The sequence below is a fragment of the Callospermophilus lateralis genome, chromosome 19, assembly GCF_048772815.1.
Source record: "Callospermophilus lateralis isolate mCalLat2 chromosome 19, mCalLat2.hap1, whole genome shotgun sequence".
Classification (NCBI taxonomy): Eukaryota; Metazoa; Chordata; class Mammalia; order Rodentia; family Sciuridae; genus Callospermophilus; species Callospermophilus lateralis.
This window is the reverse complement of record NC_135323.1, coordinates 6,125,189-6,149,409: the sequence shown is the minus strand read 5'-3', so window position 1 is coordinate 6,149,409 and position 24,221 is coordinate 6,125,189. Positions and strand designations below refer to the sequence as shown.

The 24,221-nt window shown below is 50.1% G+C and overlaps 1 protein-coding gene across 4 annotated transcripts; it reads right to left on the bottom strand.

Moving 5' to 3' along the window:
• Nucleotides 1-861: 861 nt before the first annotated feature.
• Nucleotides 862-24,144, bottom strand: Slx4 (SLX4 structure-specific endonuclease subunit). Of its 4 annotated transcripts, none has more exons than XM_076840622.1 (15): nt 24,074-24,144; nt 21,468-22,234; nt 19,564-19,788; nt 16,727-16,916; nt 15,410-15,622; nt 13,784-13,992; nt 13,338-13,654; nt 12,634-12,853; nt 12,131-12,219; nt 10,836-10,982; nt 9,514-9,680; nt 6,356-8,514; nt 2,749-2,851; nt 1,798-2,211; nt 862-1,439 (listed from the first exon to the last, which is right to left on the bottom strand). In XM_076840622.1, the coding sequence occupies exons 2-15, from the start codon at nt 21,823-21,825 to the stop codon at nt 1,085-1,087; spliced, it is 5,166 nt and encodes a 1,721-aa protein (XP_076696737.1). In that variant the 5' UTR covers nt 21,826-22,234; nt 24,074-24,144; the 3' UTR covers nt 862-1,084. The 4 variants fall into 4 exon arrangements, with proteins under 4 accessions (XP_076696737.1, XP_076696739.1, XP_076696740.1 ...); XM_076840624.1 differs by having other exon boundaries at nt 2,749-2,848; XM_076840625.1 differs by having other exon boundaries at nt 19,564-19,737.
• Between the last annotated feature and the right edge of the window lie 77 nt (nt 24,145-24,221).

The following is a 24,221-nucleotide window of genomic DNA, read 5'->3' as shown; positions in this document are numbered from 1 at the left end:
GATGCAGCCAGGGCCCAGTGTACAGGCCAAGGCAGTGATTGACTGTACAAAGGCAGGTTGACTGGCAGGTCTAAGCACCCCGCTCCTGAAATAACCCCCAGATAAGGCTGGGCACAGTGCCCAGGCCTCCTGAGCACAGCCAGTGAGGGCTCCCTTCAGTGTGGGGACAAGTGAGCACCTGTATCTGTTATCCAGAAACCAGAAAAAGGGGAGACGATGGCCTGGAACCCAAGAGAACAGGCACAAAGAAGTCTCTGCCACCTCAGGTGGGCAGCAGGGGCTGGGGCTCAAGCTCCTGCAAATTTTTCCAGGGCATAGCATTTGGCTTTTAGTCTTTTTTATGTTTATTGCACATCATATAAAACCAACTGTGCTGAATTTGACAGACGAGGTCATTCACAGGATGTGGAGGCCCAAGCTCTGCTCCCCTCCAGCTACGCCGGCGCTCCACACTACTCCCAGGCCAGAGGCAGCTTCCACCCATGGACGGAACCCACTAACAAACAGGGGTCTGCAGGGGTGTGCCGGGCCCTGTGTACTGTTCAGTTTGGAGACTGCTGGTGACAATGACAAGTCTGGGCAGCTGTGCCAGAAGTTGCCCCTGAGGCATGGTGGCGCAGGCAGCCTGCAGATGCCAGGGTCTGCTGGTGGTGACTGGGATTCGTCTGAGTGCAGAGAAGGAAGACAGGCTGGCCAGCTGGGGCAAGCTGGACCTGACAGACACCTTGGGACACACTCATGGGGCAGTCTGCCTGGACCTAAAGGACACCGAGTGGCAGAAGGGGCAGAAATGGCCTTCCCTTGGCCAGCTGGGGTGGTTTACTGCCCCTCTGGAACAGACTGGCAGGGCCTGACAGGCACTATGACCCTCTCACAGGACCCTAACTAAGTGGGCACCATGCTCCAGCTACTGCAGCAGAAGCAGGTCAGGAGGAGGCAGGTGGGCTGATGTCCTGAGGCCCAGGCATGCCTGTGGACATCTGATCCTGGGTACCCAGGCCCTCCTGGAGATGGCCAGAGTGGGTGACTGGTGCTGGGCACAGATGCCATAGGCCACTGGCAGTGGGGACGGGGCAGGGCCCTGTCAATCCCACTCCCCTCTCTTCCTGCCCACACGCCGTCGCCCCTTCTGCTTGAGCTTCTCCTTCCGGGCTGCAGCGGTGGTGAAGGTGATGCAGTGGGCGTCCAGGACGTCCAGCAGCTTGCCTGTGGCCACGCGGATGCCATTCTGCTTCAGTTCGGCCTGCAGCTCTGCCAGCTCAAGGGGCTGGTACGTCAGCACCTTCCGGTATAGGGCTGGTGTGGAGTGGATGTAGCGTCTCACAGCCTCCTCTGTGTCCACTGCCTGGACGGCTGCCTGTGATGCACTGACCGCCTCCTCACCCTCCGCGTCTTCACCTGCAGACTCAAAGGTGGCTCCAAACTCACAGGAGGAAGAACTGAAAAGAACACATGATGTTTTGGAGTGCCCTTCCTCTCTAGCCTGGGGCCAGAAGCCCCTCTAAGGGAAGAAGTGTGTTTCTGTGTCCCTGTGGGGCATGGCATGGCAGAGATGACCACCCCCCAGGGTGGCAGGATCTCCTGATGGTACCCCACAGCTGGGCTGCCTGAGCTGGATCCCCCGTAAGCCATAAACTCTGGGCGTGTGGGCAAGAAAAGGTCTGCCACACGGGCTTCCTACAGTTCAAGCCCAAGACAACGGGCTTCTGAACATCACCATCAGGCCGCGCTGAGCCCACCCTCAGCCCTGCTAGTCAGAGGACACATGAGGCAGCCTTGTTACTTCCATCCAGTTACCTCTGTGAGCTGAAGGAGCTGTCACTGCCGTCCACATAGGTGGCCACGGATTCCTGGGAGGCTGGGAGCTGAGCGTCACCATCAGGGCCTGGAGATGGCTCCTTAGCTGCTGACTTCCTTGGGTGCGGAATGCTTTCACCAGGCTGGTGCTTTGGATGTCGGGGGCCCTTGGCCTTAGTGGGACCTTTGGACCTTTGGGTCCTAGGACCTGTAGTGGCCTTGGACTGGGTGTGGCCTGCCCGTGAAGGCCTATAGGTCTCAGTGGTCAGGGTCTGGCTGCAAGGTGCCTCCAGTGGCACTTGTGAGGACTGGATCTCATCCTCAGAATCAGACTCCAGGGTCTGGTGAGTGTACTGGAAAATCTCCTTCAGTTTCAAAATCATCTGGCGTTTAGGGAGAGGGCGGACTCCAAACCTGGATGGGGAAACAGGTAAACTTTGACACAGCTCTGCAGCCTGCCTACACACTCCAAGCTGTTCCATGTCAGCACAGAGCAAACACCAACGGATTCAAGGAACGTTTCAATGGGACTGACACTGGAGACACCTGTCCTCCAAGAACACTCATGCATCAAGGAAGCTTATGCTGCACAATACCCACGAGGGCATTCCTATAGTGCTCTGCAGCGAGTTTCCCAGATGCCACTCACCCTGTGGAGCATGGAGACCTGTTTCCTTATGGTGACACAAAGGAGTCTCATTGGTTGTCTTCTTTTGGGCTCATGTAATCTGGGAGCAGTATGCAGATAGTCCCAGGCCGTTCACCCCACCCCAAGAGCCACACACTTCCTGCAGAGCTGATGGCACAACTTCTTCCCTGTCCTGGCCCAGCAGTGCCCATCAGATCTGAAAGGCCACCTGTTGGACAGTTTCACTCCCAGTCTTGCTGAGCTTGGTAATGTGCAGGAGGGAAAAGACTACATGCAAGCAAGCTTTCAAGAGCACCACCAACCTGTCCAGCTCTTTCTTCAGCAACGGGGTCTCCATGATGGAATACCTTGGCATTGGAGTTATGGGCACTTTGGGGGGCAAGTTCTTCTTCTGATTAACACCTTCTGGGTAAAACAGGAGAAGCAAAAATCTCAGTCTGAGATGTGGATCTGTGACCACTTCCAGTTCTGCAAGTGTCACCAAGAGAAATACATCTCTCAAAGACTCCAAGCAGCACTTGGCCCCATGAGAGCAGAAATACCCACCCTTGTTTGGAGTCACATCTTCCCGCTGGAAAGCAGCCTAGAGCACAACCTTCTATAGTGCTGATGCCCAGGAACTGGGCCCCTGGGGCTGCTCAACCCAACAGCCCAACACCTGATACAGTGCTGGCTTCTGATAATGGGCAGCACTGACAGGCTTAGACATTAGTACTTTTTAATAATTCAACAATAAAGACAAATAATTAAAAATGAGCAAAAACCTGGGCACAATGGGGTATGCCTGTAATCCCAGCTACTTGGGAGGGTGAAGCAGGAGTTTGAGGCTAGCCTAGGCAACTTAAATCCGGTCTCAAAAAGTGCTTGATGTATATGAAGACACGAATCGATGTGAATATACTGTGTATACAACCAGAGATATTATATGTAATAAGAATTGTAATGCATTCTGCTGTCTTTATATATATATATATATATATATATATATATATATATATATATATATATATAAAGTGCTTGATGTGGCTCAGTGGTACAGCACCTGCCTAGCATGTGCAAGGCCCTGGTTCCTCAAAATCCCCAGCACCTAAAACAAAACCAAACAAACAAAAAAACCAGGCAAAGAATCTGAGCTGGCGATTCTCCAAAGATATATGAATGTCTAAGAAGCACATGAAAAGACACTCGGCATTGTGAGCCATCAAGAATATACAAACCAAAACCACAATGAGATGCCACTGGGAACCCACCAGGCTGGATGAAATGACACAGCAGTGAGTGCTGGCAAAGGCAGGGGAAATCACAACCCTCACAGCAGCTGGTTGAGAAGGATGGAAAATGGAGCAGCCGCTTTGGCAAACAGTCTTGCACTTTTTTCTTTTTTGGAGGGTACCAGGGATTGAACCTAGGGGCACTCTATATGAAGTGTGCAGAGCAGTCAATTCAAAGGGACAGAAAGTGGATGAGCAGCTGCAGGGCTGGCAAGGTGGCTGCTGATGGGCTTTGGCTCTGAGGCGGTGAGAACCTCTGGAACTGTACCACGGGGCGGCTGCACAGCACGGTGACTGCTGCAAACTACCCAACAGTACATTTTAAGAGGGTGAATTTTATACCATATAAATTGTATCTCAATAAAGCCATTGCTTTTAAAAAGAGAGACAAATGAGGGCCACGCAGACTCTCCCTCTCATCCTTCTGTGGCCACAGGGCCTCTCCGAGGCTCTGCCTCTTATGGTTTCAGAGTTTGTCTCTGAGCCTCCCTCAGATTCCAACTGAGGTGTCCAGGTCTCAAGCTGCTGCAAAAGTTCTCATAGCACCACTCTGGGAACTGGTAAGAAATGCAAATTCTGAGTCCCCAGGAGCCTTCTGAAGCAGAAGCTCTGGCATGTTAAAATGGCACATGCACTTTTTTTTTTTTTTTGGACCAGGGATTGAATTCAGGAGCACTCAATCATTGAGCCGCATTCCCAGCCCTATTTTGTATTTTATTTAGAGATAGGGTCTCATTGAGTTACTTAGCACCTCACCTTTGGCAGAGGCTGGCTTTGAACTTGTGAGCCTCCTGCCTCAGCCTCCTGAGTGGCTGGGATTAAAGGTGTGTAACTGGTGACACATGCATTTAAGGAAAAAAAAAAAAAAAAAAAAAAAAAAAAAAAAATATATATATATATATATATATATATATATATATATATATATTGGTAGCTGGACACAATACCTTTATTTTCTTTATTTATTTTTATGTGGTGCTAAGAATCAAACCCAGGTCTTTCACATGTCCTAGGGGAGCGCTCTACTGCTGACCCACAACCCCAGCCCCAGTGACACATGCATTTTAACAAGCTCTCAGCAACTCTGAAACCACTGAAGGGTAAGCACCATCAATGGCCTGACTGATCTGGGATCTTGGAGAGAAGGAAGCACCAGGCTGCAGTGCTGCGTGCTGTGTCCGTCACGTCTCAATTCAGCAGGCCCTTCCTCCCTTCACTCAAAGTGCCTGGCTGGGAGCCGAGGCTTTGAGCCTCCTAGGGTGTCTGAGATGAGCCCCACTTCCCAGAGGGGGTGAGGAAGAGCAGGGGGGCTCACAGTCTCCCCATTCCTTTTTTTTTTTTTTCCTCAAGTCCAGGGGATTAAACCCAGGGGCACTTTACCACTGAGTTATGTCCCCAGCTCTTTTTATTTTCCATTTGAGACCGTCTCAAGACCTTGCTAAATTGCTGAGGCTGGCTTTGAACTTGCAGTCCTTCTGCCTTGGCCTCCCAAGCCGCTGGGATTATAGGCGTACACCACCAGACGCCACCGCACCAGGACCCACTCGGGCTCGAACCAGGACCTCATGCATACTAAGCATGTGCTCCGAGTTGCCCCTAGCTCCTCTTTTGTCTAACGAGAATGGAATTCACATTAAAAATGTGTCACTATATTCAGTGTTGGGCAGCCACCCTCTATCTGGTTCCAAAACATCTGCATCACCCCAGAGGGAAACCCTGTACCCAGTAAGTAGTCACCCATCCCTTGGCTCCAAGCATCTGCTGGTCTTCATTCTATCGCTCTGGATTTCTAGGTATTTCATAGAAAACGAAATCATAAACCATGTGGTCTTTGCTGTCTGGCTTCCATCACTTAGCATAACGTTTTCAAGGTTCATCCACACTGTCGTGTTTTTTTATGGTTGAACCTTCTACAGTGTGGATAAAGCACATTCTGCTTGCCCGTTCGTCAGTAGAGGGACATCTGGGTAACTTACACCGTCTATCAACACTAGTGCTGCTGATGTGCCATAAGCAGCTATCTGAGTCCCTGTCCTGGAGGACTGTGGACACACCGGTGAGTGTGGAATTGCAATTGTGATGTTTGCTGCTGGGAGCTGCCACCTCTGGGGATGCTGGTCCAGGGCTCTGGAGGGGAGTTCGTAAGGTACAAAGCTTTTTTTTTTTTTTTTTAATGGGTACTGGGGATTGAACCAGAAGCATTTAACCACTGAGCCACATCCCCAGCCCTATTTTATATTTTAGAGATAGGTCTCACTGAGTTGTTTAGTGCCTGGCTTTTGCTGAGGCTGGCTTTGAACTTGTGATCACCCTGCTTCAGCTTCCCGAGCCACTGGGATTACAAGCCTGCACCACCACGCCCAGCTGGTACAAGTTCCCAGGTGAGCACTAGTGAGATCCAGGTCAGCTTAGGAACGCTGTCCAACTGGCCACGGAGAATGAGCTCGACAGCCTGCCAGCTTCCCAGCACTGTGGAAACGGTCTGTAGGCAATGGAAGGAAGGCCCCCAAGGTGAGCTCACCCCCCCAGGTGAGCATGCCTTCAGCATCATCAGCCCCGTCCCATTACTGCTCTCCACACCCCTGCGGGGTCAAACAGCCTACAAGACAAGATCCCTCCCCACCTCATGGCCACTCACTTGGTGTCTCTGGCCCTTCTGACCGCTGAGCTCGGTGGGCACTTGGTGTCTGGGCCACAGGCGAAGCCTCTGGAGACTTCTGCTCTTCCCCATCCCAGTTGTCCCACAGAGCTGTGTTCAGGAAGCTGCTCCCTGAGGAGCCGGCCTGTGGGGACTGCTGCTGAGGTTCTCTACGGGCAGCACAGCTTCCTCCAACTGGAGTGGTGCTGGGGAGTCCTGGGGAGTGGCAGTCACTGCTGTCTAGAGCCCCATGGGCCCGTCCGCTGGGACTGCTGGTGCTCAGGGGGCCAGTCCGTTCGAGGTTCAAGTGGTCAATTGGAATTGGTGAGAGGGGCTCAACATGCCAACAACAGTCATCCACTGGAACTGAGGGGTCACTATCCTGCAGTGGACTGCTGTTTCCCTGATGGGAGGCCATTTCCTGCTCATCTTCACTGTCCCCAACTTCCACCACTTCGCTTGCTGCAGCCTGATTCAGCAGGAATGGCCCCAGTGGTGAGAGTTTCTGGAACCTGCTGGTGACATCGGTGAGGCCTCCTATACCCGGCTGCTGTGCACGTGGAGAGGAAAGTGAGCAGTACCTGGGGCGGGGACCGGAAGGGCTTCTGTAGACCTGCCTTCCACTGTCAGAGGCTCCTGGGGTGACAGGTGACATCTGGGGCATGATCACTGAAGACTGTGCAGCTTCCTGAGCGGCCCTGTTTTCTGAGGCGGCATTGGGCATGTGCTGACCCGTCTTGTCCCCTGGAGTCCTGGGGACAAGGCTTGTTATCTGGGTTTGTGATGAGCAGTCACGGCTTTTACTGGCCAGTGGGGTGGCAGGCACCAGCCATGAGGTGTCTGTGCTGTCCTCGTGGAGGCTGCTCTCCTGGTCACACAACAGCCAGGGGACCATTCCACGGCCCAATGCATCCTGATTTTCCAGCTCTCCCTCTTCTTCCTCCCGCTGTATCCCAGCTCCTTCCTTCAGTGGGCTGCAACATTCCTGATCTGCATCAACATCAATGACTGAAAATAGTTCAGAGGACCTGGGGCTGAATTCTAGAACTTTCCTTTCCTCTGGGAGATCATTAGAAATGGACTTTGTTTTGGTCTGTTCCAGTTCCAACTCTTCATCTGAATCCAGTAAAAGGATAATCTCATTCTCTTTGCTCAAGTGGGATGGGAGGTCCTGGGAGCTGGTACTCAAGTGGTCAGGCTGTGACTGGGTCAGGTCAATGGGTGAAGATTTTTCTGGAGAAATCGGGACACCCTTGGTTTTGCCTTCTAACATGGAACTACATCCTTTGCCTTTCCAGTGACCTGGCTCTGAGAGTGAAGTGAGAAAACTATTGTCCCTCTTCTGCCTTAAAGGTACAAGTGGGGACAGTGAGCCTGGGGAGGCCACCCGGGAAGCACCACCGGGGGGCTGTGACAGGAGGTAGCACGGGTGTGGCAGGGATATCTGCTGTGGAGCCAGAGGACAGGCCATCTCCACCTGCCTCTCCCTGACAGTGCCACTCTGCTCCTCAGGGCTGCTCATTATTTGGGACAGTTCAGATCCTTGAGTTGATGAACAGGCCTGTTGGTGATTGTGGATCTTGACTGGATGCAAAAGGAAACCTTCTTTTCCCCCTGCCTGGCAGCCCCCAGAGGGGCTCGGGCCAGGTGCCCCTGTTGGCACCTCTTGCTCGTGGGTCTCTGCCTCCCCTGTGCTGACTGAACGCAGGCCCGGGAGCAGCGGAAGGGAATGTGGTGCGTTTCCCCAGGTGGCCGAGGCCTCCTCTTTGCCAGGCCCAGACAACTCCGATTGTTCTTGCTTTTCTAACTGTTCGTCACTCTGGACCCTTCCCAGCACAGGCCCAGCCACTGGACTGTCCTCCCTGGGGTAGTCACTGTCTTCCTCTGTGTCTGCTTCTCTCTCCCACTGGAGTAGCTTTCGCTGAGTAGCTGCAAATTCATAAATTTCTTCCATCTCTGCTTCATTGACCTGCACTCTGTCTTCTTGGTGGCTCTCTGCTTCCTCCTCCTCCTCATCCGCCCACACTGCCCTCAAGAGCTCTTGGAGACTCTCCACTCTGCTGTCACAGTTCTCATCTTCCTTCTCCTGCTGTTCGCCCTCGGAGTCCATCAGGACAGGCACCTGCTCACACAGGTGAACGAGGTCATTCACACCAAACCTGCAACAGGAAGTACTGTGTCACCACCACTAGGGTGGTGGCCCAAGCTGTCTTCAGGAGGAGGAGCAGCCAAGGGATTCGGCTGTGGCCTTCCCCACTCTCCTAAGATGGCGCCCACTCTCCTGCCCAGGACACCCCAGCCACTAGCTCTAGGAACCAGAGACCTACCACATTTACTGGGCTGCTACAAACACAGGGGTGTGTAGACAGAGTACGGGATGGAGGGGTTGGCAGGGCTGCAAATCTGCACAGTGCAGGCTGCCCTGAGAGGCCCCTGGGACAGTCAGTCAGAGACAGACCAGAGCAGGCCAGTCAGCCACTGCCCCGAGGCTCTGGGACTCAGCATTGCCTCTTAAACACGGGGGCTGAGCTGTTCCTTCACAGGCACTGAGGAATGGGGCAGCCTGGGAGGAGCAAGGCTTCACCCCCAAGGCCCTTGAGGTGGCTGGGAGGCAGGATGCCTGCTGCTGCTGCTGAGCTCACAGGGGATGATCAAGAGGCTGCAGTGTGGGGATGCTGAGGCCGCAGGCCAGCCTCTCACCATGCTTGTGGCCTGGCAGAATCCTCCCTATCCAGGGCTTGGCATCCCAATTTTCAACTACCATACTCTATTCAGAGTTGTCACTGGTCATAAACTTGGGATTAAAATTGGACTTTCAAAGTTTTTGGGGGGAAGGGAGTAATGGGGATTGAACCCAGGCATGCTTAACTACTGAGCCACATCCCCAGCCCTTTTTATGTTTTATTAAGAGATAAGGTCTTAGTAAGTTGCTTAGGGCCTCACTAAGTTGCTGAGGATGGCTTTGAATTTGTGATCCTCCTGCTTCAGCCTCCTGAGCCACTAGGACAATAGGTGTACTAACAGACCTGGCTAGGACTCCAAGTTTTGACAGCCTCAGCCCTGACATTCTTGCAGTACAATCTTCCCCTGAGCTGTTAGTCTGCCAGCCCTCACCACTGACTCAAAGACTGCGAAGCTGTGGAAGGAACAGTCCCAACCTGAGGGCCAAGGAGCTCAGGGCAGGGACCAGGCACGGAGGCAGGCTAGCATCTGCAGTGTAGAGATAGTGCAGGAATGCACAGGCAGCCTCGAAGCTCACGTTGCTCAGTAGGACACGCTGGGTCACATCACCATCTTCTACAGCAGAGAAGCCTTCATTGTTCACCTGAAAATAAAACAAAATACAGAAGGTTAATTGACTGGACAGTTGTGACTTGGAGTGAGCAGATTGTCCAGATGTCCGTGTGTCTTGAGCCTGGGCCTTTGCTGTGCATTTAGTTGGCCACAACTCTGGAGGATGGGCTATAACATTTCTCTTTATTTTTTTTGTACCAGGGATTGAACTCAGGGGTGCTTAACCACCGAGTCACATCCCTAGCCCTTTCTATTTTCTATTTTGTGACAGGATCTTGATAAATTGCTAAGATTGGCCTTGAACTTTCAATCCTTCTGCCTCAGCCTCCCAAGCCACTGGGTGCCACCATTCCTGGCTTGGGATATAACAGTTCTTATTTTCAAAGTCACATTATGGGTGGATGTTTAAGGAGCTAGTTCATTTTCCTTTGACAGGGTCTAGAGTTTTCTGACACAGACTAATTTCTTGGATTCCTATAAGTTAGAAGATGTCTGAACAGCAACTCAATCTTAAAGAGACTGATGTAAGACTTTTTTAAAAGAGTACAAATGGAGGAAAAAGGGAAAAATTCTGAGGGGAAAATAAGGAATTGAAAATCTGGCTAGTTGCAGTGGTACACGCCTGTGATCCCAGAAGCCCGGGAGATTGAGGCAGAAGGATTGTGAGTTCAAAGCCAGCCTCAGCAACTTAGCAAGGTCTATAGCAACTCAGCAAGACCCTGTCTCTATTAAAATACAAAAGGGGGACTGGGGTTGGATCAGTGATAGATCACTTGTCTTGCATGTGTGAGGCACTGGATTTAAAACTCAGCACTATATAAAAATAAATAAATAAAGATATTGTGTTCATCTATAACTAAAAAAAAAAAAGTACTAAAAAAAAATACAAAAAGGGACTGAGGATGTTGCTCAGTGGGATGTTGCCCCTGGGTTCAATTCCGAGTACAAAAAAAAAAAAAAAAATTGACATTTCCCAGCTCTGCAGTCCTCCCTTCTCCACAGAACCACAGAAGCAGACCCTGCTGGCAACCATCAGGAAGCCTGCTCTGCGACAGGACAGCAGTGTGGGGTGAGACGAGGAGTGAGGAAGGGAAAAGGCTGCATGAGACATAAGAGAGGACCCGGTCGGAGAAAGGTGGCAAGGGAGGGTGAGAGGTACATGCTGGCCACTGCCCTGCATACTTACATACTGAATGAGAAGTGGACATCGGGCATAAAGCACAAACTTGTGGGCATAAAGCACCTCCCCACTGTCCATCTGGAACTGGACGTCACTCAGGTGTGGGTTATTGACCATGGCACTGAAGTCAGCAGCCAACAGCCCCAGGGAGACCTGCAGAAGAAGAAAAGGAGGAATCCTAGCTTTTCTAACTGGGCCTTGAGGGCCCCAACAGCGGGGGCGCTAGGGTGGGCTGAGCCAGGACGCTTGCTCTCCTTTCTAGAACATGCCTGCACCACCTCTGGGTTACCTTAAAGCCCTCAGTGATCCAGAGGAGCAAAACACTACTTCTGTCTCAGGTTCCCTAGCATACTGTGCTCCCTGATCCACAACGGGAGGGACCTGCAAGTGGATTATGATAAGATGTCCTCACAGCCTCTGGGATTGTGTGTGCACATGCTGTCACACCCAAGTCCTCAGAGCAGCCTGATGTAGCAGACCAGAACCCTGAGCTCAAGGTGCTCGGGGACCTGCCATTTCCTGACTATACGTGGTGACATCACCAGGCTGGCCCATGGCATGAGGTGCTGGGTCTCCTGGGATGATGTCCACTCTAAAAAGTACCCAACTTCTGGGGCTGGGGTTGTGGCTCAATGGTAGAGCGCTTGCCTAGCATGTGCAAGACATCGATCCTCAGCACCACATAAAAATAAATAAATAGGGGCTGGCGTTGTGGCTTAGTGTAGCGCGCTCGCCTGGCAAGCGCGGGGCCCTGGGTTCAATCCTCAGCACCACATAAAAAACAAATGAGGGTATTGTGTCCAACTACAACTAAAGAATAAAAATTTAAATAAATAAGTAAATAGATAGATAGATAGATAAATAAGTAAAGGTGTAAAAAAAAAAAAAAGTACCCAACTTCTAATGCTCTCTGCCAACAACATGGGACACTGGACCATTAGTTGGAGCCCAGGACCCACACACAGAAGGGTCACAGCAAGTCCCTACACAATGAAGGAAACGAGCATGTGAGCAGATGCCAGGATGAGAAAGCTGCAGTCAGCAGTCCCACTGGGCTCCCAGGACAGAGAGGCTCCAAGGCTTTGGTGCTGAGGTAACCCACAGCATCCAAGGATGAAGGGACAGAAGCACCAGGAGGGGACTCAGGAGGGCAGGTGGGCTCTCTGATGGCTCCATTCAAGGGCCAGTCAGGGTGTCAGTCATCTGGGAAGCAGAGACCAGTATTCGAGCACCAGTCGCCAAGACCATGGAGCTGGAGCAGAGCCAAAAGCCTGGCCTGTGGCACAGAAGCCCATCCTTACCGAAGTGTGGTCACCTCTTTCAGGAGGCTTCTCCTTGAATGGCAGGACAAAGCCAGTCAGTGGAAGGCTGCTGGGCACCGAATCTATCCCTGAGAGAAGGAGTCACTCATTAGAACATCACTTCCTGGCAACATCAACCACCAAGCAGGCAGCACCACCTTAGGCTGGGCTGCACCAGCAGTGCCCTGGCAAACTGCCAGCCAAGGCCACCTGCACTTAAAGCACACCCCCCCAAGACTATTCTCACCACCTTCCTGAGGGGGAGGTAAAAAGACAGTAAAACAGACAAAGTTAGCGAGGATGGCTCAGTCTTTGGTTGAACTTCTTGCAAAACTGTGACAGACAGAAGTGTCCTACATCACATTTCCCTCTAAGGAAAACACCCAAGGCCTGACCCTCACGTTGAGCTGGGATGAGCCTCAGGTCTGAGCTACCTCACAGCTCAGTCTAGCCTGGCCAGCCACATCAGGTAGGGCTGGCCCAAAACCCCACCCAGGGCTCACCTGCAACTCCACTGCAGGGCCATGGGCTGCCACTCAGCCCCTCCTCCGCCAGGTCCATGAGGTCCTGCAGGGCTTGGTGCTCCCTCTGGCTGGCAGAGAGCAACGGGTTCCTGGGGCCAAGGCCTGCAGGGTGGCTGCCGTGGAGAGCAGGTGACTTTTGCACGCTTGGCTCTGGCTGCTCCCACAGCACCAGTGGTAGCTCAGGTTCCTGCCTGGGATCCTGCAAGAAGGTGGAAAACAGCAGTTTGATCACTGTCACGCACTGCAGCAGTCACCTCCCCGCCACATGGCTGGACCTAAAACTGCATAGCAGGAAAAGGGCTGTTCTGAGGGTGGCCAGTCACAACCAGGAGCAGTCCTGGGAGGCTTTCTCCTATCCCTGTATCCTGGGCTCTGTCATGGCCCGGCTGGGCCATGGCATCCATGTCTGCAGTCCATCCCTGGGCTGGAAGGGGGCCTAATGTCATCTAAATGGCTGCATGCAGTGAGTGTTGACTGAGGACCTCCTACAGGAGGATCCTCTAAGGAAAGACTTTACTAGTCCCCCTGGGGGTGGAGGGCACGCTAATTTTTGGAGCCAAAGTCCTTCCTTTCTTATCAAGAGAACCACTTAGTTGCTAGAAGGAGAAATGAGTGACAGCTGGTGCCCCTTTGGCTTTCTCCCCTTCTATTTCCTGTCCATGTGCTAGGAGGGACAGGCTCACCTTGGCTGGCTGCTGGGGCACGATGGGAGGTACCAGGCCCATGGTGTAAAAGGACTCCACAGCCCAGGCCCCAGTCAGGGCACTTCCCTCCCACAGAAAGTTCCTCTTTCCTTCAGGCAGCTGTAGATGCCAGCCTGCCTCTTCCCATTCTTCCTTGAAAATCCTGCTGGCAGGAAGTGGTGGCGTGCTGGACAGCTCAACTTCCTCTGAAAGCAGCTGGGCCACGCGGTCCTCAATCTGTCTACCTGTGGTCTCAGAATCCTGAACTAACAACTGTGGGGGGGATGCCAAGGGTTTCTTCTTGCGACTCTTTTTCTCTAGAGATAAACAGAAGTGTCTCAGTCAGTGATGGATCTATCTCCTTGTCTGGAAGCCCCCACTAAGAGGAACTTAGTCATGGCACAGCAGCGAGATCTCCCGGGGGCCCTGCTCCCAGCCACTCATACCTGCTCCTGGTCTCATTCTCTCAGAAAAAGCGTTTTCTAGTATGAGTGCAGGCACAGCTGGACACTGCTCTATCTCAGATCGGGACAGAGCCATGGCCACCAGCAGGTCCTCGGATGGCATGCTGGGCTTGCTAACTTTCCGCCTCTTCTGTGGCTCCTTCTTATTGGTGGCTCCTTTCCGTTTCAAACCCCTAGTGTGACTGCCGGAGCTAAAAGGCACAGAGAAAGGCTGGTGAGGGCATCCCCAAAGCCTGGGCCTCTTCCCTTTTAGGGGTGACAGGAAAAGGATTGATATGCCATCAGTCACCTCAGATTCCACTGTGCTGATTCTGTTCCTCCTGAGCTCACGCAATCCTAGCCAAAAGTTCAGCATGGGTGGGACACAGAAGGATCTGGGCCCTTTCTATGACTGTTCAGTTGGGTTCTTAGCAGACAGACAAAGCCATTGGTGGTCCCTGTAAACCCTAGTTGTGTCCAAACCTTCTGGTGTAGTCAACACTTGATGGCTCTGAGCTGGCTCCCTAGATTTGCATTGAAACTTCAGGTGGCTCCAAAGCAGCCCTTCCTTCAGGGGCTCCAGGGCAATGTCTCTACCCCAGGCCTAAAGGAAGGGCCTCCTTTCCGTCAACAGTGAGCAGCCTCAGCCAGTGCAGCACCGCTGACATTGGCAGTTAGTGTGGAGGGGTCTCTGGCTGGAGGGAACCTGCCTGCCCTGGCTTTTGCAAATGCTGTGTTCTTGCTGGGTGAGGAAGGCTGGAGATTCCCAGGGGTGGCCTTGGAAGATCAAAGCAAGCCTAGTTAGGACTCAGCTCCAGCTTCCTAGGAACCATAACTGCCAAAGGGAAAGGGGCCAGCTTGCTCCTATGAGGGCAGCAGGGCCTGAGCTCCAGGAAAGCAAGTGAGGAGCTCAGGGGCTGGGTGCCCAGTCAATATAGGCACCTAGGCCAGCGAGCCTGCCAGAGAGCCACATGTCCAGGCTTGGCCTCAGGAGGGTGAGTTCAAAGACCCCTCAAGGGTATCCAATTCCTGTAGCTTTCTATTCAACCTGCCTTCTAGGACCCACATATGTCTAGTTTCACTACTTGGGAGAATTTTAGAAGCAGACATTTAATCTGATTGGCAAGCAATGGGTGAGACAGTCTATTCACAAGCCTCAGGCTGCTCATCCTATAATCTAGTGTGGATGTCTAAATATAAATGGGCTTCTCAGCTAAGAGAACCCTTCTGCCTCTGCAATCTCAGCTTGACCAAGCCCAGCTGCCCATGACCCACAGGCAAGACAGTGGTATAAACAGTCCCCAACCTTCGTCTTCCCTATACTCCTACTAGCTGTCAAAGAAAAGAAGTCCCAAACCTAAAATAGTCTGAGGTCCACAGTGCCTTTGTTCCCTCTAAAGTTGGGATCAACTTGGGTGTCCTGAGCCCCAGGGCAGTATGAGCAGAGCTAACCTGTTTGAGGCACTGGGTTTTGATCCTTTGCACCACATTAAAAAAACAACAAACAAACAAACAAAAAAAAATAGATAAAAGCATTCTGTCCATCTACAACTACCCCCCCCCCAAAAAAAAGTACAAACCACATTATCAACACTATCATTTGGCTCCTTTTTTCTTCATCTGTCTCACCTGGGTACAGGAAGACTGCCGCCTGCCTCCAACTGAGCTGTCTGCAGCCGCGCGGCCTGCAGCAGGAGCTGGGGGCCCACCTCCATCTTCACTGCACACTGCTTCAGGTGACTGATTCTGCTCTTGGAGCTGAGAAACGGTTTGCCACAAATCGGGCACTCAGGGATCTGAGGTATGGAAGGTTTTAGTGCCTTTTCAGCCTCATCCAAGCACCTGAAGGAAAACAGTAAATAGGGGAGAGCCAGCCTACCCAGGAACATAGAAGGCAGCAAATGCTGGTTCATGTCAACATGGATGTGCTGTGGTCTAGGCATGTCCCCAAAGCCAGTCCCCCACAGTCTCCTCATCTCCCCGGCAGTTGGCTCCAGAAACTAAATTTAGACATCTATTAGAAAAGTGGCTAAAGAAAGTAAGGAGAGACCCAACAGAGTTACCTTGGGATCCAGCAACTCCACTCCCAAGCACAAGCCCTGAAGAACTGAAAACAGGTGTTCAAACAAATACATGAAACCTCAATCAGAGCAACTCTATTCACAAAACCCACGAGGTGGGAAACATACAGGGATGAAAAGATAAATATGGGATGAAAGGATAAATATGTGGTGGCTCCATACAACGGCTGTTACTCAGCCATGAAAAGGAATGACACACTGATACATGCACCACACAGATGACCTTTGAAAACATTATGTTAAAGGAAAGAACACATGAAAACATGTAAGTGAAGGAGGAAAACAAAAGGACCAAGTAATGCCTGACTTTACATCTATGTAGTGTCCAGAGTGAGCAAACCCACAAACCACGATCTGTGGTTTCCAGGGGAGTGACGGAGGGGCAATGGGGTAGAGACTTCTTTGGGGTGATGAAAGTAACCCACAATTGATACTGGTGACAGCCGCACAACTGTGTGGATGTAACAAAAGCCTCAGGATTGTACACTTTTATTTTCTTGTGGCACTGAGAATAGAACCCAGGGTCTCAGAAGTGCTAGATAAGCACTGAGCTGTATCCCCCGCCCTTTCTATTTTTATTTGGGGATAAGGGTGTTGCTAATTTGCCTAAGCTGGCCTCAAACTTGTGATCTCCCTGCCTCAGCCTCCCAAGTAGCTGGGATCAGGGGTATGTGCCACCACACCCAGCTGGAATTGTGCCCTTTAAATGGGTGAAAAGTATGATATGTGATTATATCCCAATAGAGTTGTTAGGTGGCAGGGCATGGTGATGACACCCAGGTGCTAGTCTCAATTCCCTCTGGAGTGGGCTGTTCCCCACTTGGGTCGTTTAGGTGGGAGACAGGACGGTCTGTGTTGTTTCTACCTGTTCACGTGCTGCTCCCTCCGGGTCACGTTCATGGCTGAGAGGTTCTTCTGACACATTTGGCAGAAGAACAACCCATTCTCCTCTAGGCTACCATTGTGCGCAGATGCTGCTTCCCTTCCAAACTCCTGCTGCAAGGCCAAGGCCACAGCAGCATCATTGTCTGTGGCAGGGAGCCTGGGCTCATACCCTGTGGAGAAGCAACCAAGATCCATGAGGACAGGGCCACCACCAGACTCTGCCATGTCTATGCCTCTCACAGAACATGAAGAAACCAGAACCCAGCACCACTGTGCAGGCTTGGTGATGGGGGTGCGGCCCACTGAGACTGGGCACGGGGACACTCCTGGAACAGCTCTCCCAAAGTCCAGTATGCACACGAACCACCTGCGAGGCTTGTTAAGATGCAGGCTCAGATTCAGGAGGTCCAGGTGGCACCTGGGACTTTGCATCTCTAATAGCCACCAGATGGGTGATGTGAGTGGTCCAGGCCACTCTGAGTAGTCCTGCAGAAGCTGTCCTTCATCTTCCACTAAATCCTGCACCTCGGGCACTACAGGGTCACATGGCTCCTAGTCCAGCAGAACTAGGTTTTCCTAGTCCAGCAGAACAGGTGCCCATGACAGAAAAACCACAGCAAAGTAAAAGGCCTTCAGTGGTTAAAGGCAGAGTCTCCAACTTAGAATTAGACCAAAGGAGGAACTGATTCTGACCCTGAAATGGCTGCCAAGTGGCCCATCTGATATTACTGGAGCTGAGCATCACTGTGGCCTATCACTGCAGCCACAAAACCAGGAAGCAGCAGCACCCCTTCATTGGCATCCTGTTTTCCTTTCTTCCTGTGGTGCTGGGATCCAAACCTAGGGTCTCACCCATGCCAAGCACATGTTCTACCACCAAGCTTGCTCCCAGGTACCTTCCCTTTTTTTTTTATTATTATTTTTGGTACTGGGGATTGAACTCAGGGGCATTTAATCACTGAGCCACATCCCCAGCCCTATTTTGAATTTTATTGAGAGACAGGGTCTCACTGAGTTGCTTAGCACCTCACTTTTGCCGAGGCTGGCTTTGAACTTGCCATCCTCCTGTCTCAGCCTCCCGAACCGCTGGGATTACAGGTATGCCCACCATGCCGGGCAGCCCTCCCTTTCTTTTCTTTTTTTTTTTAAATAAAGAGGTGGAGCCAGGCACAGTAGCACATACCTGTAAACCCAACACCTAGGAAGACTGAGGCAGAAAGAGCTCAAGTTCAAGATTTGACTTGGTAACTTAGTGAGAACCAGTCCCAAAACTTAAAAAATAAGAAAAGGGGGTATCTGGGGACATAGCTCAGTGACAGAGTGCCCTGGGTTCAATCACCAGTACTGGGGGCAAGGAAGGTCTATCCCTTCCTGAATCTTAGTTGGGCATAATGTGAAAACACCTGGCAAACAACTGAGTCAAATGTATAGCAGGTGCCAGGCTTAGGCAATTGCTGAGTGACTCCTCTGTCCCCCACTTGTGTCACAAGGATCAATGCCTCTGTAGGACATCAACTCACATGCTGTAGACCTTTGTGGCAGCCCAAGAATCCTCATGCTCTTAGGTGAAATCAGGAAATATATTACCAATCTGTATTTATTAGCTGTAGTTCTATCACAATGGTTTCTTTGTACTTCTTTTCCTGTTGTTATGTACTTATCAGAGGATCCATGCTTTTTAGGCGATAAAGAGGACCATCTGACACTACAACACTGACACACTTGCAGTGGCGCAATACAAAGCACACAGCACTGTGCAGTGTGGCTTCACAGTGTTTAACCTGGGCCAGTGGAGCCCGACCCACCCACAGTGCACCACAACCCAAGCACCAGCAGAAGGCATGAAATGACACCAGAGGAAAGAATCAAACACATCCAGAAAGTGGGAGATCTCATAGGACAATTAGCCTGGACTCCTAGGAAAGTTAGTGTTAAAACAAAACAAAACAAAATACAAATAAAAACCAGGGCACTTGGGGCTGGAATTGTGACTCAGCGGTAGAGCGCTCGCCTAGCATGGGCGGGACCCGGGTTCGATCCTCAGCACCACATAAAAATAAAGACATTGTGTTGTGTCCATCTACACCTAATAAATAAATAAATAAATAAAACCAGGGCACTAGTCTAGAATATGACCTTAAGATACCACAGAGCTATAACAATACAAAGTGTATTACTTATACTGAGTCCTCACTAGGAAAAAACAGTTATGAGAGACAGCCTGAAGCAACTGGGAAATAGGACTATGAACTGCATATAAGTTTAATTGTGGAATCAGATGGACGTTGGTGGTGTGGTTATGCAGGAGAATCCAGCAGTGAAGTATCATAATGTCTATAACATTTTCAAATAATATAAAAATATACATTTTTAAAGAAACATACAACAGGAACATTCTGCACCAACTTTGGGACTACTGGCCAATTCTAGAATCACAAACAAAACCAATTAAGATCTGAAAAACTAAAAAAAAGGGTATATATGTGGCAAAATGTTAACATATTGTTGAATCTATATAAAGGTATAGAGAATTCACTGTAATTTTTTATCAATTTGTTGTGTTTTAAAAAACTTTTCTGTAAGCAAAGACTTATATAATGAAATGTCAAAATAAAAAATTTTTTTTAAAAAAGGTACTTTTGTCAAGGAAGCCAATTGAAATGACCAAGGGACCCTTCATCCTTTGGCTGGAAAAGTTTAAACAATAGGCAGAGAGCCTGCCTACAACAGAAATGGAATGAACACTGGTTCCTTTCTGCCCCCGTACTCCAGTACTATAACTTATTTCTGCTTGGAAGAAGAACATGCTTCTCATACCGTTTCCTGCCACCATCTCCTCTTGAGGACTTTGTGGGCTGTTCTCTTCCAGTGCGGCTTCCACGGAGCACTCTCCTGAAGCATGCCTCAAACGCTCAGGGTCTGCACGCTTGAACTGCTGCATCCTCTGGAGAACCAGCTCTGCAGTGCGGGGTTTGGAGGGACTTGGCACAGCTGCTGTCAAACAGGTTGGAGCAAGGTGGGAGTCACCACTGGGAGCATTCTCTGGCAGAAGAAAATATTCAGTGTCTGTACTACTAGAGAAATAAGACTTTCCCCACCAGAGGCAAGTGACCCAAGGTTCCAAGGGATACTTTATCAACCAGTTTAGGTTGGACCTGCAAGTGTGAGCAAGACTGTTTGCTGGGAACTTGTTTGTGGCAATGACAGGAGGAGGGATGTGACTGCTGATGAGCTTGGGGTCTATTTTTGAGGTGTTTAAAAATGTTCTAAAATTAGGTAGCAGTGGTGGTGGCACAACTCTGATTATACCACTGAACTCTACACTTTAATAAGTGAATTAAATTCCAATACATTTCACAGGAAGTGAATTATATTTCAATAAAACTTATTATTAATGACAAATGTTTCTCTCTTTCTAGATCCATTCTCCTTTAACTTGGAATCCACAGAAGGCCTTCAGTGGAGACCATGAACCCTCTGAAGCTGGGTCAATTTTACAGGCATAGGGTTTTCTGGGAACCATGAAGAGCTTTCATTAGATACGCAAAAGGGAGCATGAAGGGCCAAGAGTGTCTAGGCAACATTACTGCTGCCGTCTACAGTCTCTGAGCTAAGGTTTGACTACCACTCCTTAGAGGAGCTTCTGCCCATGTTAGGGGGAAAAATGCTATTTCAGGTCAGGAAGTGAAGGTAAGGAAAATTTAGAAACAGAACAGTAGCTCAGAGGACTTGTGGTGCATTATTCACACATGGCTGGCCTTCAGTTCTGCATGCAGAACTTATGCTGAGGCAGGCCTCAATGTGCTGAGGGCAGCAGGACAGAATGGCTACCTTAAACAAAGAGAAAAGGAAAAAAATAATTAAAGGTCTTTGGAGAAGAGTTAAGACCTGAAGATGCTCCTGGGATCTAGACTCAGCACAACTTCCTCAGCCTTCTCAGTAACCTAAACAAATTGGCTGGCCATTCCAACTTACCCACACTGGAATGAATTCAAGAAAATCACAGCATTATTTTCAGGTTGTGTAACTCCCGTTAGCTACGTAACGTAAACATTCATGAGCAATTCTCAAAGAGCAAAGGGCTCCAAAGAGAACTGCATGGGAGATTCACAAAGGGCTCATGTTTTCTATAGTTACAGTTTATAAGTTGGCAAACTCTGGGCCTGGGGCTGGCTGCCTGTTTTTGTACATGAAGTTTTACTGGCACATGGCCACACCCACTGATTTCCATACGGTCTATGGCTGCTTTCACACTATAGTATCAGAGTTGGGTACAGTGATCCCTCTAGGGAACTGGTTCCAGGACCCCCTACAAATATAAAAATGTACAGATGTTTGAGTCCCTTATATAAAATAGTACGATATTTGCAAAGGACCTTTAAGTCATATCTAGATGACTTATGACACTTAATATAATGTGTTAGGTAATTGTTACACAGTATTGTTTAGCAAATAATAAGAAAAAAAAGTCTGTACTTGCTCAGTACAGATGCAGTTGTTTTTCCTCAAATATTTGCTATATGAAGCTGGCTGAATCTTCAGATTCGTATCCCACCTATAGGGAGGGTCAATGACAGTTCTAACAGATTGTAGGGCCCACAAAATCAAAATATTACTATCTTTGGCCTTTTTCAGAAAGTTTTCAACCCATGGTTGGAGATAGTGCAAATCACTTCTGTGGTCCTCTCTGAAAGGTGTGGCCATGGTTCTTGCCTGGTTACCTGTCTGGATGCTCTGTGCTCTTTCGCAGAGGTTGGGCTGATTCAGAGCAGGAGCAAGCACTCCTCCCTCCCCATTCACAGAGAGAGCTTGTTCATTTTCTTGCAACTTGGTTGCCTCTGGCTTTTTAGTGCTAAGGTCCTGGCTGCCTAATTTAGGTTTCTTTCTTGCAGGGCCAGGAAGTGTTTTGCTCTTGGTGGTGGATTGTTTGTTTTTTTTCAGTTTGTTTCTGATCTGAGTGCTGTTTGAGGCCTTCTGGGTCTTCTTTTCTCCTGACACTTCCTTGGTCCCATTTTTTTTTACCCTTTGGAAAAAGTTGGCACAGAGTTCCTTAAAATCATCATCTGACTCATCCATCATCTGACCAGTTTTGAGTTTTAAGGCTTTGGGGGGGGGGTCTTCAGGGGAGTAAGGACTGATCTGAGGGCATTTCCACAGTAAGAGAGAGAGAGAGGCTGCCTACAAGCCCAGCTTCAGTCACACTTTCAGCTCCGCCAGCTTCTTCCTCGCCTCACCAAGTCCCGTGGAGAGTGCACAACTGAGCAAAAAGTATTGTTTTCCTCTCCGTAATGATTTAAATATCTTTCTTCAAATTGGGCCCATGGTTAAACCACATATTTAAAGCTTCCTTCTGCTAAAGTTCACAGCTGAGAAAATATTCTGCTGTCCAACAGAGGCCTCTGACATAAAACACACATGAACTCCATGCTCAGGTGAATCTCCAAGATCTCCATGATAATGAAGCACATGGGTTGGTTTGATTTCATATCTGTGGAAAACCAAAAACAGAACTGTAATTCAACAAACATTACCATCATATGTCATTTCTTCCAGGAAGGTAAAAACCATGCAGGGTGTGGGAAAAGTCTTCAGAGTAATAACATTCTACAAATGCTCTGTATGGCCTTATTAACATAGTATAATCATCCCACAGGACATCACAACACATCAGGGTATCTAGAAACCTGCCAATGCAGTCTTCCATAGGCAGGAAAAAATATGTGCATCTTAGGAGAGCTTTGCTTTTACTGAAATTTGGAGAACCTTACAAAGGACAGTTGCCAAAGAAATTGGGTAAGCCCAAACCTAGGGAACCTATCTCCCTACACAGGCCTAAAACTACCAGATTTATTAATGGATTGGGGCTCCATGAATAAATGCTGCATAAAAGAAAAAGCATATAACCCCAAACATGTAGCAGAGAAAAGGCCACTTCTCTACCTTCTCAGCCCACAAGAGCTCTCCAAACCCAGAGAACCAGAATACTGCTTATATGCAAAGGCTGAACCAAAGGGCATTATTATTTACTTCAGCACACTATTTAGTGTGGTTCAAAAATCAAAACTGAATTATCAGATGGCAAAGTCCTTCATTTCGAATTCAACAAAATCTCCAATGCCCAGTCTAATTAATCATTTAGTTTTCCAGAACTGGGCAGATAAAGCTGCCCAGAATCTCCTTTGTATGGTGGCTGGCTGAGTCTCATCTTCCATGTTATCTCCTCAGAGCAGCTTCCTTTGATGTTTAAGTGAACACTCTCCATATATTGTCACACATGGTTTTCAAAATGGCACTTATCAAGGTTATAGTCATATACAATGAAAAACCTTTACTGAGTGCTTACTGTGTGCCAGACTGTTCCAATTGCTTTTCAAGTCTTTAACTCATTTAATCCTTACAACTCTAAACAAGAAAATCAACCGTCATCTTTTCTTTACAGCAAGGACCTATGCACAAGCTGAATAAGGAACTAGCTCAAGTCATACAGCTTTTCAAGTGTCAAGGCAGAGATCAGACTCAGGCAGTGTGGTTCCAGAGTATCACTCTTATGTTTTTATTCATTGACTTATCTGTCCCCAACTTAAGTTCAACACTTCAAAGAGGGCACAATGAATTCTTTCTGGCTAATCCAGCACCTGAGCTGTAATAAGGTGCTCAACAACCATTTGTTGATCATGAACTGCAGAGAGTTTGATATAATCGAAGTGAAGGAAGTGGTAGGGAGAAGGTCTGCAGGGAGCAGCAAAGATCGGTTCAGGAGAGCGAGTAACATCAGGCTAAAGCAAACTGATTTCGTCTTGTTGGGGTGGGGGCGGCTAGACCAAATTCCACACGCCACAGTGAGGAGCCCCCACGCCTCGGTCGGTGAGTGTCAAGGCGGTCGGTCCCCGGTGGGTGCGCAGTCACTACCTGCCGGATGACAAACGGACAGGGGCCGGCAGGACAGGGCGCTCTGCGGGCGCGCTCCCAGCAGGCGCCGGAAGAATGAATGAGTCGGGGCAGGGGGACGCCTCCCCATCCCGGCCACTACAGGCAGGGGCTGGGGGTCCGTCTGGGGAAGAGATGCCAAGGGCCCTGAGAGCCCTAAGGCCAGAGAAGGACCCCGATCGCTGGCCGCATCCTCCCGCCCCGCCTCCTTCCGAGCGGCCCCCGGTGCAGCAGGCGCGGCTCCGGCCTCTGGGCCGCGAATGCGGCCCTGCCGAGGCCAGGAGGCCCGCCAGAGGCGGGTGAGTACAGATCGGCCCGCAGAAGAGCGGGAACGGCTCGAGGGGAGAGGCCTTCCTCCTCCCGAGCGCGGACTCCCAGCCCCGAAGCCGGCTCCTCCTACCTCGGGCGCCGCCGCGGCACCTTCTCAACGGAGAGCCTTGCGCTGGCGCATGCGCCCCCCGGCGTCCCACGGAGCACGGCTTGTGCGCAGGCGCAGAGCGGTGGCGTCGGGGATGTGGAGGGGGGGTCTTCCCGTCTTCCTTTGCGGC

What these genes read in the sequence shown, in the direction of transcription:
- Slx4 (XM_076840622.1), bottom strand. Translation starts at nt 21,825, where the DNA reads ATGATGGATGAGTCAGATGATGATTTTAAGGAACTCTGTGCCAACTTT. An exon ending in AGCACAGAGCATCCAGACAG is followed by an intron (nt 19,789 to 21,467) that starts GTAACCAGGCAA and finishes TTCTTCTGCCAG; the next exon opens with AGAATGCTCCCAGTGGTGAC. An exon ending in GCCCTGCAGTGGAGTTGCAG is followed by an intron (nt 12,220 to 12,633) that starts GTGAGCCCTGGG and finishes TCCTTCTCTCAG; the next exon opens with GGATAGATTCGGTGCCCAGC.